Source organism: Pristiophorus japonicus, chromosome 10 (genome assembly GCF_044704955.1).
Source record: "Pristiophorus japonicus isolate sPriJap1 chromosome 10, sPriJap1.hap1, whole genome shotgun sequence".
Taxonomy (NCBI): Eukaryota; Metazoa; Chordata; class Chondrichthyes; family Pristiophoridae; genus Pristiophorus; species Pristiophorus japonicus.
Window position 1 is genome coordinate 100284639 of NC_091986.1, and position 20010 is coordinate 100304648.

General features: G+C 44.0%; 1 protein-coding gene across 1 annotated transcript in view; it reads left to right on the forward strand.

The window, feature by feature from the left end:
• The window catches only part of maml2 (mastermind like transcriptional coactivator 2), a 474463-nt gene that overhangs the window by 439462 nt on the left and 14991 nt on the right, over positions 1 to 20010 (forward strand). The window contains exon 3 of the mRNA XM_070891947.1: positions 13072 to 13278. Coding sequence (XP_070748048.1) covers positions 13072 to 13278 — 207 coding nt within the window. The remainder of the gene's footprint in view (positions 1 to 13071; positions 13279 to 20010) is intronic.

The following is a 20010-nucleotide window of genomic DNA, read 5'->3' on the forward strand; positions in this document are numbered from 1 at the left end:
AAGAAGATAAGTGTATGCAGGTTTGCGGAAGTACTGGCAGACCAAGTTACCAATAGGAGGGAAGTCCTTTTCCCACATGATTGCTGCCGGACATGCAGCAAACGACCAGGCCTGGAAGTGTAATGAAAGTGATGTGCTGCTGCCCCATAGGAGTGGTAGTGGTCCGATCAAAGTGGCACCAAATGTCTCTCTCAAGAAAGAAATACTTGCATTTATATAGCGCTTTTCACACCCTCAGGATATCCCAAAGTGTTTTACAGCCAATTAAGTATTATTTGAAGTGTAGTCACCGTTATAATGTAGGATGACGGTCTGTCTGCTCCCTCACTACTCCTTTCACCAATAACCGCTCTTGTGCCAGGAAGCCAATTGGGCTGGAAAATACAAGAATTGTAGAAATCTGGGTCTCTGTTGGGATGTTGTGATGAGACCAAGGGATTGTGCTTTTTCAGTTGCGTGGTGGTACAGGACTTCCATGTGGACGGTTGCCTCACTGCAGGGTGGAAGGAAAAGTACAAGGCTGTACATGCTGTAGCAGTGGGCTCCAGTTTCTGTTGTAGGTGGTGACACAACACTGTCTTTCTGCAGAACTGCAGCCTCTTTACACATTGCTCCTCCAAAAGCTGCAAGTACGAGGTTTGGAGTTGGGATGGGTAGGGAGACCTTCTCGCTCGCTCCCATGCCTTGTGTCCTTCCCGCTGCAGTGACAGCTCTGTGTGGCCCATCCCGCTGTTGTTCCTTCTCCTCCTCCTCTAGACACAGTGATAACCCAACCATCACTCTTACACCCTGAATGCTGACAGATGCCCCCTTCTCAGTGCAACAGACATGAGAGGCTGTCCCAGCAATAGCAGCAGGTGCAGAAATAAAAAGAAAATGCGTTATCTCCAACCAGCAACCTTGAGCTTACATCAGATGAGGATCCCTTTAAACAGCATTCAGAATGGTGCCCTCTTGACATGCAATGCCAGTGAATTATTGATTTGTTGTAAAAATGGCATAGGCAACACGGCTACATATGAAAATAGCCTGGCAGTGTAGGACCTCTCTTTGTATATTGATATGAGGCCACTGTTTCTGGATGGGAGTACTGGACACCTACTTTGAGGTCCTCCCAAAGGTTGAATAGCCGACCTTTCCCGAGATCTGGCAGGATGCGAGTCTTGCTGATTTTCGTGTTACTGCTGCCTCGTTCTTGCCAGGAAATCGGGTGGCCAGCAGATAAAATCAACCCTAATGTGTCATTTCAATCATTTCAAAAAAATCTTTTTAGGGGATTTTTATTTAATTTGACATATGATTGTCTGTTATCATCCTCTGAATTCCTTTTGTAAATGGGCCTGCTAGGAACAGTCATTTCTTTGGATCATATGTCTGTAAATATTCTGTAAATGCACATGAACTTGTCCTGTGAACTTTAAAACCTTTTACTGAGCTTTCATCGAACCAGATAAAGAGCTTCTGTTATTATTCTGTTGGTTCCTTTTGATATTAGAGACTCTGGAAATAGCACTGTTATATGTTCAAGTGCCCAAGAACATACTTGTAACATGAAATAATTTATTCTTGTGATTGCCTGTATTATTGTAGTCAGATACAGAATTTGATTTCCACCGCCCCCCCCCCCCCCCCCACCCCCCGCAAAAAAAATGTTTTTTCTTTTCTGCAGCTGACAGTGGGGCATGGCTCTGCAGCCCTGGCAACCCTGTTCCCACTATAGATTTTTCACTGCATTATTTTCTCCACAATCCCCCCTCCCCAACATCCCTGGAGCGTCAGAGACTCAACAGTAAAAGTACATGCTATGAAAATCAATCCGCCCTACCCATGTGACGTGTGATGCTCCTACTCTCTCCCGATGTCTCGGTTGGTGTAACTTGTTACAAGAAGTGTGGAGGTGGGAAGAGAGATCTCACCAAATAACTTTCCCCTGACTCCTTGCTGGAAAAGTGCTTTACTTTTGTTTAAAAAACATGCCAATTATTTATTATATCATTACTGTATATACACAGCTTGCACAAGCCTTCACCTAATTCTGTCTTTTACATTGGCATTTCCTCAGAGAATTAACAAAGATAACACTATGTAGTTTTCAAAAATGAAGTAACTGAATTAGTCCAAATACAGTCATGACAATAATAGGAATCTCCAGTGTAGTCAGTGACTAGATTTCCGATATCCAGGTGTTAGAGTCCATAGTGGAATTATTTAATGATGAAAGTGGTGGCCAAACTGTTTCCTTCCAAATAAATCACCACAGCACTTTAGCCCTGATGACACCATGATAAAAATGAAACGGAGCTCTTCCAGCTCATCTTCCTCTCAAACACTTTCCCGTAAAGACGGTGATTTTTTGATGGGGAATGCTGAAGTACTCTTTATATGCATATGAGTGAGGATAATCAAATAAGGAGCAGGAATGGAAATAGAGTGTACACATCAGGGTACTGTTGAATATAGTCTTTGTCCAACGTGTGGACCTGCCTAAATAAAGCACAAGTGACAAAATACAAGTAGAAAGAACAATGGTCCGGAATTTGCGATAGTAATAACGACGAGGCTGTCAGTGCTTGCCATTATTACTGTGTAAAAGTGACAGCAACTTCTGCCATCCACACAAGCGCAGTTAAATGTGGAAATCCAGAAGTTGCTGTCAGTGATACCCTGCTGCTCCACAGGGCATGCTGTTGCAGTCTTCGCAGATGGAATCGTTTGAAATCACTGATTTGTCATGAACTTCAACTATTTACACACTATTCTCACTGTAAAAATCAATAAAAATGTTAAGCCTTGTTCAATCAGGAGTAACTGAGTTTTTAACGATGTACTAAGTCCTAATTACTGCAGAACAATATTCCTGTAATTTTTTTTTGGTGAACAGTCCCTTTAACGGTCTGCGCAGCCCATTCAAATTTTCGCACGTGCAGTTTCTTGCATTGAAAAGCCAGTGAGAGGTCTGTGTGGGACCTCCAGACCGCTGTGCAGCCATGCAGCTTAGCGGAAACATTACACCTGAACAACCTCTCTGGCTCTGAAAAATGAATTTTACAAATGTGGAGTTTCAATCCCTCAGAAGAATGTGTAAACATTGTATACTTTTAATAGAGCTTATATTTTTTTAATATTTTTCTAATATTTACATTTCTCCATTTAACTCCATATGTACGTCCCAATCTTTATTTTGCTTTCTGTTCAATGATTTAAATGTGATTTATATTCTCTGCTTTTTACTTCCTGCTTTGCTGTCTGAGAATTCTTCAATCTGATTGGCTGATCAGCCTGCCTGCCTTTTTGCTAGATACCACAGATCCCCTGTAGAAGGTGTCAAATTGAAAAAGAGGAAATATGTGTTCTAGAGCCCACTAATTCTTTGTGGACAGCTTTTTTCGAGGTCAATGGCGAGCACCGTCCCCTTGCCACTGACTGCAAAATTTGGGCCTATTAGTAGTGTATGTTCGTACTGATTAGGATTCAGTTTCTTGACTGTCGTGCATTAGCTGACCTCAGCTTGCATAGCAGCTACGGTTCCCTTAATATTGCATAAAGCTAGATAGTGTGGACTTCTGACAAGTGATTCTCCCTATGCCTAAGTAGCCTATCAACACTCACTATCAGCGGTCATGCATGAAGGGCTGCTTTGACCCTGGAACTGTACTCTCACCTGAGTCAGCACCTTCAGGAGAAAAGGGCACAAGGATGGAAAAATTAAAAGAATAATTTAGCAGTTGAGAAGCAAAAGTGTATCTATTAAGAAACTAGTACTGAAGATTCTTAAAGGAATGGATAAATTGAACACCAATAATATGAGCAAAATTGCAAAAAATAATTAGAAATAGGACACAAGCTGAACCTTAAAATAGAGATGGTAACCAACTGTTTAGATTTAACTAGTTTACACAGAGGGTAGTGAATATGGGGAATGGCTTGCCATGGGAACTCTGGAGGAAAATAATCTGGAAAATTATACGGTAGAACTGGGTAGATGTTTGAGGGATTGGATGATTGTGAATGATTAGTTTTTGAGACAGATGGACTGGAGAATATTTTCTGGTCCTGTACGTTCCTGTTTGCATGGAGCACATGTGCAACGTGTATGTAGTATATGAAGCATGCTGATTGTCTCACATTTAACATTCATTAAAATGCAACCAATCGAAGACTCGGGACTTAAACAGAGCACTTCACTATCTCTCTCAAAATTCTCACTCATATCCCTGCAAACAAAATTCTAAATATTTTGTGTGGTCATGTTTATCCCAGCCCACCTTAAATTTATAATATTATAAACATCGATAACATTTCAATTGTTCAACCTTTTCTAATATTTCCAAGGATGTAATGGGAAATTGTATTGAGATGTAGTGAAGTGCAATATGTTTGTGTGTTTTTAGTTGGTTCTAACTTGGGAGACTTGGGCATTTCTTCTACTCCATTCTAGAGTTCAAATTCTTCATTCTTTTACTTTACATTTATTCTCTTCATACTTTTCAGACCTCGACCAAACACAACCTTGGTGTGGATTACCACCAGAGGCACAACCTCTGACCCAGTCTCACATTGTCACGTGCAATTTCTGTCCAGCTGCATCCTTTACAACAGAGAGACAGGCCCCACATTTAAAATCAAATAATTCTAAAAGAATACAGGAAACAAAATTAAGGCAAAAGCAAAATGAATGAAAGTAGCAAAAGTGAAAATATCAAAGGAGCTGAGTAAAAGCAGGAAGAAATCAAATAGATAACCAAAAAGACAAAACAACTCAAAATAGGCAAAAGAAAGACATAAAACAAAGCGGGCAGATGAAGATAGGAAAAGACACAAGAAAAGAATAAATAAAGTTTAATAATGTCAATTTTTATAGATAAGCCTAATTTTTGTTATATTTTTCCCCCTTGAACAGATGGGTCACAAAACAGGTTAAAAATATGCCCATTACATTTCTATACCTGGATTAAAGGACTAAGTTTCCAGTAAAAATGCCAGGACTCATGATTTTCCAAACTAAGTGATTATGAATATTTTGTGATAGTTTTGTAACAATTATTCTTTGATCTGCAGTATCAAAGAGGCCAAGTTTAAATATTAAATGGATTGAAGCAGCCTATCCTTCAGGGAAGAAAAATGGCAGCATCTGTGTTTGTAAGGTCACAATAACCATCTTCACATTTTCTTTGCATTGGCTATCATGGCTCAGTACAATAAAAGTGCAGATTATTGGGCAAGGAAAACTTTCACGAGGTGACTACTGCCAAGAAGCAATCTGCAGACACAGCACTTCTTTGTGTTAGATCAGCAAAGTATTCAGAGTATGAGCTCAAATTATGGACAATCTCACAATCGAAAGAAGCCATGCATAACATGTTTGGCTAGGACCAGTCAACCAACTTCAAGAAGCTACAATGGATTTGAAAATGGATGCAAGGATTGAGTCACAGCAATATTGCTCCAAGAAAATTGGGGTGAAAATGAATAGTTACTTTGTATTGAACCAAATGAGCGCTGAATATTGTAGCTTTCACTGTAGCAGCAGATTCAAGTTAATCAAGATATTGCAGGTACACTTATCATAATAAAATCATGACAACTAAGAATAAAACTAAAATGGACGATTTACAGCCCTCTAGATCTTATCCAAGCTTTATGTCTTTGTGAGCTTTTTAAATGCATACTGCTGAGCCTTTTGGGCCACATAAAAAGTTTAAATTAAAGTTACCATGAATGTACATATACTTAAGCTGCAGAAACATATCTCAGTTTTCAGATTGAGGATTTATCCACTAATGAGGCAACAGTATGAAGAATGAATTTTTGCAAACCCCCAGGGTCATAAATTTCAAACAGAACAAACCAATGAGTAAAAAATATAAGTGTCGAACTTAGTTCCTGGGCTTCATGGGCTGGGTTACCTGGGCATGCAGGCTGCGTGTAGTCCATGGGCCATAGTTTGAATACTCGCGCTCTAGATGTTGGTAAAGGAGAAGTATCTGTGATGAAGAAATAGCAACCAATAAATTTTGCTGTTAGGATTACACTGCTGCCAATGAGTTGGGGAGTAAAAATGTAATTGCGTATTTTTACAGATTATATAAACCATGAGAGCAAAACGCATGTGGTTTATATAAATATCAGCAGAAACACAAGATTGAATTGCTGTAATTCTTGTTTTAATCTTTTAATGTATCATCTACAGTTTATTTTATTTCAAAAATAATATTTTTTCAATGATTACTTTTATATGTTGGTTACATTGAGCTAAGTATATACATGGAAGGGAAATAAAAAAGACACAGGTATAGTAGCTGATTCCATATTCCTACATTATACTATATTATTACCAGGTGTTTATGGCTGGGCCATATATTATATAATACATTGAGGGGTTGAGATGGGATGGCCAGATAGACTGCAGTGTTATTTTCTAGTTTTGTACAATCCTAAACAGAGAAAAACTCTAGCAGTTCATGACATCTTCTGTACAGTGATGGTGTTCAAGTTTTTTTTTAAATTCATTCTTAGGATGTTGGCGCTGCTGGCAAAGCTGATGTTTGCCCATTCACAGTTGTCCTGAGAAAGTGGTGGTGGGCCTTTTTGAACCACTGTAGTTTATTTTTTGTAGTAGTTTGATACAATTGAGTAGCTTGCTAAGTCACTTCAGAGGGCAGTTAAAAGTCAACCATGTTGGTGTGAGTTTGCAGTCACATAGACCAGACCATGTAAGGATGACCAGTTTAATTCCCTAAAGGACATCAAGTAATGCATATAATGTTCACAATTTTGTGCAGCTTTTCTATTTGAACTTTTATTTGCTGGTAGGGTACCATTGCAGAGAGCAATGGATAAATGGCTCCCACGGTTCAATTATGTGACTTGACGAGCAGTAATAATTGTAATTTATTCAACTAAATGATCCTGAGGAATCTTATAATTTCTATATATTTAGGCAGTAAAGGTTTTTTTTAAAGGGAGGGAGTCAGGAATGGTAATAATTTAACAGAATGAGAAGTAACGTTTTTCCATTCTTCATAATCATCATCATCATCATAGGCAGTCCCTCGGAATCAAGGAAGGCTTGCTTCCACTCTTAACATGAGTTCTTGGGTGGCTGTGCAGTCCAATACGAGAACCACAGTCTCTGTCACAGGTGGGGCAGATAGTTGTTGAGGGAAGGGGTGGATGGGACTGGTTTGCCGCACGCTCTTTCTGCTGCCTGTGCTTGATTTCTGCATACTCTCGGCGTTGAGACTCGAGGTGCTCAGCGCCCTCCCGGATGCGCTTCCTCTACTTAGGATGGTCTTTGGCCAGGGTCTTCCAGGTATCAGTGGGGATGTTGCAATTTATCAGGGAGGCTTTGAGGGTGTCCTTATAACGTTTCCGCTACCCACCTTGGGCTCGTTTACCCTGAAATAGTTGCGAGTAGAGCGCTTGCTTTGAGAGTCTCATGTTTGGCATGCGAACTGTGTGGCCTGCCCAGCAGCCATAAGTGTGGTCAGTGCTTCGATGCTGAGGATGTTGGCCTGGTCGAGGACGCTAATGTTGGTGCGTCTGTCCTCCCAGGGGATTTCTAGGATCTTGTGGAGATATCGTTGGTGGTATTTCTCCAGCGACTTGAGGTATCTACTGTACATGGTCCATGTTTCTGAGCCATACAGAAGGGCGGGTATTATTACAGCCCTGTAGACCATGAGCTTGGTGGCAGTTTTGAGGGCCTGGTCTTCAAGCATCTTTTCCTCAGGCGGCCGAAGGCTGCACTGGCGCACTGGAGGCGGTGTTGGATCTCGTCGTCAATGCCTGCTCTTGTTGATAGGAGGCTCCCGAGATATGGGAAGTGGTCCACGTTGTCCAGGGCCATGCCGTAGATCTTGATGACTGGGGGCAGTGCTGTGTGGTGAGGCCAGGCTGGTGGAGGACTTTTGTCTTGCTGATGTTTAGCGTAAGGCCCATGCTTCGTATGCCTCAGTAAATACGTCGACTATATTCTGGAGTTCAGCCTCTGTATGTGCGCAGACGCAGGCGTCGTCCGCTTACTGTAGCTCGACGACAGAGGTTAGGGTGGTCTTGGGTCTGGCCTGGAGACGGCAATGGTTGAACAGGTTCCCACAGGTTCTATAGTTTAGTTCCACTCCAGTGGGGAGCTTGTCGAGTGTGAAGTGGAGCATGGCGGCGAGGAAGATTGAGAAGAGGGTTTTCCATTGGGCAGTGGTCAAATATAAAAAATGACTGAGCCTTCACAACCTGAGTGATAGACGGTCACAAGTGAAATAATATTTGTATTTAGCATTTGTCAATTAGATATTCTATTTGTTTTATTTAGAATTTCATTCATACACTAAGCCAGGGTCAAAAATCATAGCTCCCTTTCCCTTGGCAGCTGTTTAACAAGCAGATTTAGTATCCTGCCCCAAAGAAATATTGTAGCCAAAGTGCGACTGATCTTAAGAAGTGAAGCTTCTGCCCCTTGCTTGTAAAGCCTGCAAGTGGTCAAAATTTAACCTCTTTTGACAGATTTTCAACCAGATGGTGAACTCATTTTCTACACTGTGATTGTGCAATTTGACTCTGGTTGCCATGTGGTTGAAATGTTGCCAATTTAAGTAGACATGCTGAAAGTAGACCGGACAGGCCAAATGGAAAATTGGACTGTTAATTTTTGAATAGTAGCTATATACTAGGTACAGACTACAAAAGTGCTCAGAAAAGGGTAGTTAGGAGGAGATGGGGCAAATAAGATAGTCAAAATGTAATCATATTTGAAAGCATTTTGTTAACTTTTAGTATAATTTGCAGTTTTTTCAAGAGAATTTATCATGTATTGGATCGGAGCAGTGAAGAGTGCCATCAAATGATGTTACATTTGGCCAGAGCATGGTATAAAAGTATATCAACCATATCAACACTGAGCCTTCCTCGCCGCTTCCAAAATGTCCACATCTTTTCTTTTACACAACATCAGTAGTGAGAAGTCCTGCCACATTTTGATCAATATTTGAAACTAGGATTTGTTTTAAAACACAAAATTGGACACTTCTTAATATCACCAAGTTCTCTGATAATCAACAGGATAGTCCGTGCTCGGTTTTTATTTTACATTTGATCACTGATTCATTAATCTGGCCTCAAGGGGTTAATACATGGAATTTTCAAACCCTCAAAGGTGTCTTAAAAATGTCTCAGTTCTGGTTTTACTCGAAGAAAGTCATCATGACAGCTTCTATCAACACAGTATACAAAGCAAACTGATTAGAAGAGGGGAAAAAACATGTATATTTGGAGTACAAGTGCATGAGCTAGAGAAGCAGGATTGTCAGGGCTTCTCTGTGGATATAAATGAGCAGCTTCAGTATGGGTTGTCCGATTTAGTTGAAGTGGTATTCAGACAATCATTCCTGATATATTTTTAATAATAAAGATTAAATAGAGACTTGTTAGCTATTTGTGAATAATTAAAAGATTGTAATTTCCTCAAAAACTTTAGGTAGCATTGTAAACAAGAGCACAATGACGGTTCTTAATTATCATTTTGCACCTAATGACAATCGTGGGTTTAAAGCAAACTTCAAAGACTTGAGCACGTAACCTAGGTTGCCAATTCAGTGCAGTAATTAGGGAGTCAGAGGGTGCCATCTTTCGGATGAGGTTAAACCGAGGTCCTGTTTGCCCTTTTTAGATGAAGATAAAAGATCCTATGGCACTATTTGAAGAAGGGCAGGTTAGCTGTCCCGGTATCCTGGCCAACATTTATATCTCAACTAACTTCGCTAAAACAAATTGGCCTGGATTTTGCAGCTGTAATGACGGTGAAACTGTCAGCATTCGCCATCATTTCCCTGTGAAATTGACAGCAACATCTGGCGTCCATACATGCGCAGTTAAATGCAGAAATCCAGAAATTGCTGTCAGTGACTCCCTGCTCCTCCACAGGACGCGCTGTTGAAGTCCCCGCAGACGGCAATCTTTGAGAAATCACTTAACTGATGAGAACTTCCCCTTTTATGCTGTAATATCGCTGCTAAAACCTCTCAACAGTTCAATAAGGTGTAACTGGGTTTTTAACGTCGTACTAAGACATATTTACTGTTGAACAACCTCGCTGGCCCTGAAAAACTAATTTTATATTTATCTCTATTCTTTTAAAAATCCATATTTTTTAATATATCGGGGCAGAATTTGCGGTCGGTATGACTGCGTACTTTCAGAGTACACCGTCATACCGCCTAAATCCCAAACTTGCAATCTGTCAAGTTCCGACTAGATCGACCATCCGCTGCAACTGTTAAATCCTCATTGCTGCTGAGAAGTTGTGCTAATTGTCCACCAACTGCGCAGCAATTACACTGGAAAATTTTACGGCTGGTGCGAACAAGCACAGGAGCCTGTTTGCACAACTTGAGAGGGAGGGGATAAGAGCAAATTGTATAAATAATTAAAAACACACAGAGAAGCACCATGAATCAACATACCAGGCAGCTGTAATGGCTTAATTTGAGGGATGAGATGCTTTAATCTGTTTCCTGATTGGCTAGTGAAAGGAACACCACCCCACCTGATCCCAGGTTTCCTTACGCACAACAGTGCACCCCTGCGATCGTGAGCCACGACACTGCGCATAACTCTGCAGCATTATAAAGCAAGTTTTCATTTAGGACCTCACACCAGGTAAGTATGGATTTCGTTCAGAGGTTGGCAGCCTACTCCTTAGCTACCAATAAAAACAAATGTTTTAAAGTTGTTTATAATATTTCGGCTTCTACCTTAATCCCATGTGTATATCCCAATTTTTACTTAGCTCTAAAGTTTATAAAAAGTGATAGATAATCAGTGCATTTTACTTCCTGGTTTGCTACTGTGAGATTTCTTCAATGTGATTGGCTGCTTAAACTGCTTGATGACATCACTGTTGCTGGATGTTGGAGATCCCCTAGTCTTGGCTAGAATCAAATTAGCGTTGGGAAAGGTGAAATCGACACCTCAGAGATCACTAGATCTTTATGGGCAGCTTTATTCATGATTCACGGCGATTGCCATCACTTTGCCGCTGACCGGATAATCCATTATCTGGTCATTTACCTCAGTGCTGTTGGTGGGATCTTACTATTTGGAAATTGACTACCGCATTTCCTACCTTACAACAGCGACTACACTTCAAAACCACTTCATTGGCTCTAATGCTCTTTGGGATGCCTTGAGGTAATGAAAGGCAATGTATAAATGTAAATACTTTTTTTTCTTTGAGAGAGAAGAGTGACCAAATCATCAATCCCAAGCTATTAATATGATCCAGGTGACCTATGAAGGCAGGCCCATCCCCTGGCAGGACTCTATGTTGGGATTGAGGGTTGAAACAGTAGCACATCTGGCTGCCAGCCTCAGGACCTGAAGCTCTGATGTGGAGGAATGAAGAAGACTTGCCTTCAACTAGGCTCCATTTTCAAGGTGCTCCTCACACCACTGCAGAAGACCTTCTGAGATCTTGCCTTTGGTTGAATAATTTCGGTGTTCTTAACTATGATGTGTGTACTCCTCTTCAATATCGCCAACCTTCAGGAATAAGCTCGGATAGTAACCAGCAACATTCTCTAAGCTGCCCCGGGACTGGCTTTTTTAATGTTAAATTTTGTGCAGGTGAGAAACTCTGAAAGGGCCGCGCAGCCCCTTAAAGGGGCCACGCACTCCAAAACAAATTAGGGAGAATATTGGTAACCAGCATTTCTACCGCTGTTGAGTGTTTGTGTTGTGCTTAGCTTTCCTGAGAGTGATGCTGACAGTCAAAAGAAACTATTCAGGTTCCCAGCACTTATCTGTGTACCCAGTACAGTTGGGGGGGTTTTCAGTGTTTTGCTTCTGTGCAATACAGTTTCTCTCTCTCTCCCTCCCCCTTGTACACATGTGCAGGTACATACACTGATTATCTAGATATAGAAGTGAACAAAGAAATTTGATTATTCATCCGCTTTCAACCTAGAATATGTTCTTTTTATCTTTCATTTATGGAAACTCTTTAATTGTTTTAATTTTTAGTACAGTCCCTTAAACGAGCACAAAAATAGAGTCTGAAACCGAGCCAACCATCTGCAAGGTTAACACCGCCCCCTACCCAACCATGCTATTTTTTTTAAGTAAAGTGAGCATTTTTATCTTTTGTTCATCCATAGTGCAAGTGCAGATCCACTTGCTCTGACTCACAATTCTCCCAAGCTCCCTCCCTCCCCAGTCCTGTACTTTACACGTCTCCCGCCCTCTACACATTATGTTATACAAAATGATTCCTAAAATAAATGGTCTTGTGATTTTGCCTTTCTTTTTAAACTAGCTCAGTGATTTGTAACCTCCTTCCTGTTTGGTTGCTCTGCAAGCCTTCAACGATAATTAATTTATATATGTTTATAGGAATTAGAATAAAAGCACATACACTTTATTTAAACCATTACGCTGGTTTAAAAAAAAAGGCCTCACGCCTGCTTTTACCAGGCATAAGAGTTTCGTGGGCAGTCTCTGCACCAGCGAATATCCATTTCCTTCAGATGGGTATGGTCTGTTAAGCAAAATCTTGACAGATCGCAAGTTCTGGGTTCTCATGCATGCGCATCACGTGTGAAAACCCGGAACTTGTGGGGCATTTACGAACTCTGCGTATGCAGTCATCAGCTCCGGAAAATCAGGGCCAATAATTTACGTTTTTGTAGTTATAGAAACCTTTAAATGCATCATATCGGAATGCATTGCTTCCCCTGAGTTGTTTGACATAGGTTTGTGTGCAGGATTCCACCACAGTGACTCCTTGGCTTTAGCTGTCATCATGGATGGCTACAGAGCTCATTGATGTAGGCCTTTAAAAAGGTCACTTGGCCTCTCTACGAATTACAATTGCTTAGAAAACCTAAGATTAAACTTTTTTAAAAAGCTTTCAAAGATGTATACAGAATAAATCAAATCTTGTGAAACAATTGTGAATTAACTATAAAACGATTTTTTAGATCTCATACCATATTCCTTCTGATACATTTTACTCTGCACAAAGCTCAAATTTATAAAGTTCAGCGCAAGAAATAACAAGTGTTTTCTTTCCTTTCTCAGGATCAGAACACTGTGGTGGGCCCAGGTCCAGGCCCGAGCCAAACTCCTAATACCTGTCCAAACCCAAATCCTGGCAACAGCTACATTAACAACTCGCATCAGGCTGTGCTAAAGCAGCAATTAATGGAGAAGAAACAGGCCATGCAGAGGCAGATGATAGAGCATCAAAAACAGCTGCTCCTTCGACAACAAATCCTAGCAGACACGGTACAGTATTTTCCTGATTACTTTGCTAAAACACCTTTATTTTAGGAATAAAGTTTTTTAAATTTCTTTTTACATCAAATCACGAAGCACAATGTCTAAACAGTTTAGGACCCAACCTCCCATTCATTTTTAACTTGCTTCCTCTTGCCTCTCATCCTTTACTAAGAGAGCAACCAGGCAGTATTTCCCTAGGCCTGTGCTGCTCTCAAGCTTGTTTTGGCGGCAGATATATGGGCCCTGATTTTAACTCCGGGTGGGTTTTGGGAAGTGCGTAATGAGATGAATTGCAAACTCACCTGCTGCTCCAGAAATGAAGCCCGGGGTGTCTTAACTCCCGGACCTAATTTAAATGCAACCTGCCAACTTCCAGATCCTCTTTCCAGTGTCTACACCAGGTAGGAAGCAGCAGCAGAGAAGCCCAGAGGTTGCCCACGGACACAAGGTAGGTGGTCTCATGAACTGCCCTAAGGTCTCCAGTTACAGCTGAATGTGCAGAGCTGAATTCCCTCCTTTTTAGCCATGTGAATGACAGGTCTCCAGTCTCAATTAAGAACAGCAGCAACAACAAAGGAGTTAATGGGAGAGAGCAGTGTACAGAGATTGAGCACATCACCCCCAGGACCACTGTACATAGTGTTGTGTATGGAGAAAGAGTCAGACTGAATACTGTAAACGCAAAGTAACGTGTGACCTTAGTCTTTTATTGCAGGTCTCCAGAGTGCCTCTCCAACCTGTGAAGCCTCCTTAAATACCTGTCCTCCCAAGGGATTATGGGATCCCTTGGGACTCCGGGGAATGAGCCCTCTGGTGGCTGTATAGAGTAAATACAAATTAACATATAAAACAACATCTCCCCCCCCCCGCCCCCCCCCAAAGTCAATGGTGTAAATATATACAATGTGAGACGATCTGGGGCCCTTCTTGCCCTGGTTGATCATCTCGGTGTGAAAGCTGGTGTTGTTGAATCATTTGTTGGGCCCTCGCTGGGCTGCTGTGCAGCTGGCCTTGCTGGGCTGCCTGTTGTGTTGGGCCCTGCAGGGCTGCTGTGGATGATGGGTGCTGCTTCGTGGGCAACTGTGGTGTCGGTTGCCACTGGTGTGTATGTTGGCGGATCAAAAAAGGTGGGGTCCAAGGTGGGTTGCTCAGGGTAGTCCGTGAATCTGAATTTAATTTGGTCCAGGTGTTTCCGGTGAATGAATCCATTTGAAAGTTTGACCCAAAACACCCTGCTCCCCTCTTTGGCCACAACAGTGCCGGGTAGCCACTTGGGACCTTGTCCATAATTTAATATAAATACAGGATCATTGACTACAATCTCGCGTGACACGTTTGTGCTATCATGCTATGCACTTTGTTGAAGCTGCCTGCTCTCTACCTGTTCATGTAGATCAGGGTGAACTAACGAGAGCCTTGTCTTGAGTGCTCTTTTCATGAGCAGTTCAGCAGGTGGGATCCCAGTGAATGAGTGGGGTCTCGTGCGGTAGCTAAGCAGGTCTCGGGATAGGCGAGTCTGCAGTGAGCCTTCAGTTACCCTCTTCAAGCCTTGCTTGATGGTTTGCTCTGCTCTCTCTGCCTGGTTTAAACGGGGCAGATGTGACATGTTTCATCCCATGACGGGTCATGAATTCTTTGAACTCAGCACTGGTAAAACATGGCCCGTTGTCGCTCACCAGGACATCGGGTAAGCCGTGTGTGGCAAACATGGCCCGCAGGCTTTCAGTAGTGACAGCGGACGTGCTAGCCGACATTATCTCACATTCAATCCACTTGGAGTACGCGCCTATAACCACAAGGAACATTTTACCCAAGAACGGGCCTGCATAGTGAACGTGTACCCTAGACCACGGTTTGGAGGGCCAAGACCATAAACTTAGCGACGCCTTCGTGGGCACATTGCTTAACTGTTAGCATGTATTACATCTGTGAACGCAGGACTCTAAGTCCGTATCGATACCGGGCCACCCCACGTGGGATCTGGCTAATGCTTTCATCATTACGATGCCTGGGTGGGTACTGTGGAGGTCATTGATGAAGTTGTCTCTGCCCTTTTTGGGGACCACTACTCGATTGCCTCACAGAAGGCAGTCTGCCTGTATAGACATTTCATCTTTGCGCCGCTGGAACGGCTTTATCTCTTCCTGTATTTCCACTGGGACACGGGACCAGCTCCCGTGAAGCACACAGCTTTTGACTAGAGATAATAAGGGGTCCTGGCTTGTCCAGGTTTTGATCTGCTGGGCTGTGATGGGTAATTGCTCACTCTCAAATGCTTCCATAACCATGGCTAGATCTGCGGGCTGCGCCAATTCCACCCCCGTCGTGGGCAATGGCAGCCTACTGAGAGCATCGGTGCAGTTTTCTGTGCCTGGCCTGTGGCGGATGGCGTAGTTGTATGCGGACAACGTGAGCGCCCATCTCTGGATGCGGGCCGATGTGTTGGTATTTATCCCTTTACTCTCGGAGAACAGGGATATAAGTGGCTTATGGTCAATTTTTTAGTCAGTTTTTTATGGTCAGAATTTTAGCCCAAACCAAAGTAGTTCAAGATTCCCAGAAACGACCGCAGCTCCATCACGTTCTGTGGTCTTGGTGCGTTCTTGATTGCCTCCGTCTTCGCGTTGTGGGCCTGATGCCGTCCGCCGCAATCCTCCTTCCCAGGAACTTCACTTCAGGCACCAGTAAAACGCACTTCGAGCGTTTAACCTGAGCCCGACGCAGTTGAGTCGACTAAGAACCTCCTCCAGGTTCTGCAGATGCTCGACTGTGTTCCGACCTGTGACCAAGATGTCGTCCTAGAAGACCACGGTGTGCGGGACCGACGTCAGTAAACTTTCCATGTTTTTCTGGAATATCGCCGCCGCTGATCGGACTTCAAACGGGCACCTGTTATAAACAAAAAGACCTTTGTGCGTGTTGATGCAGGTGAGGGCCTTTGATGATTCCTCCAGTTCCTGCATCATGTAGGCTGAAATCAGATCCAGCTTTGTGAACATCTTTCCTCCCGCCAGCGTTGCAAAGAGGTCGTCAGCTTTTAGTAGTGGGTATTGGTCCTGGAGGGAGAAACGATTGATAGTTACTTTGTAATCGCCACAGATTCTGATGGTGCTATCTCCCTTCAGGACTGGGACAATATGACTGTCCCACTCGCTGAACTCGATCGGTGAAATGATGCCCTCTCGTTGCAGCCAGTCTAGCTCGATCTCTCCCCTTTCTCTCATCATGTACGGCACTGCTCTCGCCTTATGATGGATGGGTCGCGCCCCCGGAATTAGGTGGATCTGCACTTTTGCTCCTTGGAATTTCCCGATGCCCGGTTCGAACAGTGAAGGAAATTTGTTTAAGACTTGGGCACACGAAGTGTCGTCAGCGGGCGATAGCGCTCGGAGTTCCAGCGTATCGTCCCAGTTCCAGCGTATCTTTCCCAGCCAGCTCCTGCCGAGCAGCGTGGGACCATCGCCCAGTACCACCCAGAGTGGTAGCTTGTGCACTGCTCCATCGTAGGAGACCTTTACGGTAGCACTGCCGATTATAGGAATCAGTTCTTTTGTGGAAGTTCTTAGTTTTGTGCGAATTGGAGTGAAGACTGGCCTTGAGGCCTTGTTGCACCACAACCTTTCGAAAGTCTTTTTGCCCATGATGGACTGGCTTGTGCCTGTGTCCAACTCCATTGACACCGGGAGTCCATTTAGTTCAACATTCAGCATTATCGGGGAACAATTCATGGTCAATGTGTGTACCCCATGTATCTCTGCCTCCTCTATCTGAGGCTCTGTTTCGTCGTGAGCGTCCTCTGCAACATGGTGGTTTGCAGGTTTAACAGGCTTAGCAACTCGCCTGCACACTCATTGGAGGTGTCCCATTGTTCCACAGCCCTTGCAAACGTATCCTTTGAATTGGCATGAATGGAAACGATGATCACCCCTACAGCACCAACAAGGTGTTAATGGCCTTGCATTCATCACCCTTGATGGTGGACTCTGAGACATCTGCGGACGTGTAGCTGCAGGTATGTGTGGCCTGTCCTATATGTTACGATTGGAAAACATCACTTTGTTCACAGTACTTGTAGCAGCACTTGTGTGCTGAGAGATTTGCTTAGTATTGTCACTGGTGGTAATGAACGCCTGGGCTATCACTATAGCCTTACTCAAGGTTGGGGTCTCTACAGTCAAAAGTTTGCAAAGTATGGTTTCGTGGCCAATGCCAAGTACGAAAAGGTCTCTGGACATGTGCTCCAAATGTCCTTCAAATTTGCAATGTTCTGCAAGGCGTCTTAGCTCGGCGACATAACTCGCCACTTCCTGGCCTTCAGACCTTTTGTAGGTGTAGAACCGGTACCTCGCCATCAGAACGCTTTCCTTCGGGTTCAAATACTCTCGGACCAGTGTGCACAAATAGTCGTACGATTTCTCCGTGGGTTTCGCTGGAGAGAGCAGATTCTTCATGAGGCCATACGTTGGTGCCGCACAGATGGTGAGGAGGATCGCCCTTCGTTTGGCAGCGCTCTCTTCCCCATCTAGCTCGTTGGCCACGAAGTATTAGTCGAGTCGCCCCACAAAAGTTTCCCAATCATCTCCCGCCAAAAATTTCTCCAGGATGCCCACTGTTCTCTGCATCTTTGGGTTCGCTATCTGTATCTCGTCGCCAGTTGTTGTGTATGGAGAAAGAGTCAGACTGAATACTGTGAGCTCAAAGTAACGTGTGACCTTAGTCTTTTATTGCAGGTCTCCAGGGTGCCTCTCCAACCTGTGAAGCCTTCTTAAATACCTGTCCTCCCAAGGGATTATGGGATCCCTTGGGACTCTGGGGAATGAGCCCTCTGGTGGCTGTACAGAGTAAATACAAGTCCACATATATAACACATAGTATAAAAGGGAGGTTTAGACAGTCAGTAGACAGTGATGCAGATTTGCTTGCATTCTATTTTCTTCCTTGGACTGGATTTTCGTCTTTGATGTTTTTGGAGCGGTAATGGCAGCGGGGTGATAAAGTTTGCACCCGGAGACAATTTGCACCTCAGTAAGTAAAATTGGGCAGCTAGGTCCTGAGTCAGGGCACAGAGGTAAGTGAGGCGTTGTACACCTCTTTTCGGGCATTAGGTTGGGAAACTTCCGAGCTAAAGAGCTGGGCTGGGAGCACTCTGAGAGACGCCTGGGCGGGGTGGAGGGGGGACATTAAAAAAACCCACAAAAACATTCCCAAAACATTGCCCACAAATCACAAGAAAAAGAAAAAACAAGCACACTTACCTTAGGAGTCCATTACTTACCTCTCCGCTGTCGGTATCGTTGGACCGCCTGATTTCCCAGGTGTTCACTGTGGGGCGCACTTTGGAGTGTATGGGTCGGACAAGAGTCAAAACTCGTGCTGGTGTCGCTACCCAGGGTGTTGCACACTGGCGCAGCTTTTCCGGGTGGTGTTGCTCAGTGCCGCCGCTAAACCAGACCCGAGGATCCCTGCGGCGCGCTGGAGGCTGACCGCTCGGCGAGAACACCTCAGCACCGTTATTGCCGCCGCTCTGGGGCAAAAAAAGGAGCAGAGAGAAGCCGAAAATCCATCCCAAAAAGTCTCTCCGGCGAGTTATTGGCTGCTTTATCATTTTTAAACATTTCAAGTAGACAAACAATGTTATTGGGCCTCAAAAGCTCCAGGGCTCAACTCCATGGCATAGGTACCTGACTCTGATCTCTGAACTGGTTACTGAGTGCCCATAGTATAGACTGAACTCTCTTTCCTAATGACGTATCATATTCCACCTCATAATAAATTGTCCTCACCACAGACAGGGCCTCACTTTAACATCTCATCTGACAGACTACACCTCTGACAGTGCAGCTCTCCCTCAGTACTGCACTGGAGTGTCAGCCTAGATTGTGTGCTCAAGTCTCTTACAATAATACAGAAATGTTGGAGTAGATTTACTTCTGCACGGCTCCCAAATAATGCCTGAATTATGGGCACAATGCAGAGGGAAAGAAGATGCTAATCCTTTGGCTCAGCTCTGTGCCCAAATAGTGCAGCTGCCAAACGTCCTCTATGGCTTTTCTAATGTCTGTGCATGAGTGCACCTCAAGAGGGCGCAGCACTTTAAATTACACGCAAATAGCATCAAACATGTCACTTGGACCTGCGCCCACATGGCCTCCAATAACGTTGGGTGCAGATCAAGGGCATATAAACCTGGTGCCACTGCTTCATGAGCTGTCCTTTAGGCATTATCTCTCTTGAAGGGTCTGGCTGGTATTGACAAGAAAAGTCTTTGGGGCAACCTGGGGCATGCTAACGGGACGCAAAACTTTTCGCCCACGAGGGGAGGCCGGCCAGCTCCTGCAAAATTACACGGAAATTAGCAGGGGCGTGAACACGGTAGCGCGCTCCGCTAGTAGCGACGGAAACCGCCTAGCGATGCCTGCAGCAGCCTCACAGGTCTCAAACCGGGGCGGAAGTTAAAGGGGAGGTGCGCTGCGCCAAGCGCCGGCAATTTTTTTCTTCGGTCGGTTCCGTGCTCCATTGATGTGTGATCCGTGCCGTGATGGTGCAGCCTGGCACTCCGTTTGGGTGCCGGGCTGTAGCCATGGCACCAGGCAGCCCTGGTGGCCCAGTGGAGGCGATCAAAGGATTTGCAGAGTTCGCAGCGACTCTCCCTTCTAACGAGGGCGCGTAGCGCTGCGGATCCCGCCCGCGTAGTGCCCCGGACACCGCCCCAACAGGAAGAGTCATGCGCGACATTGC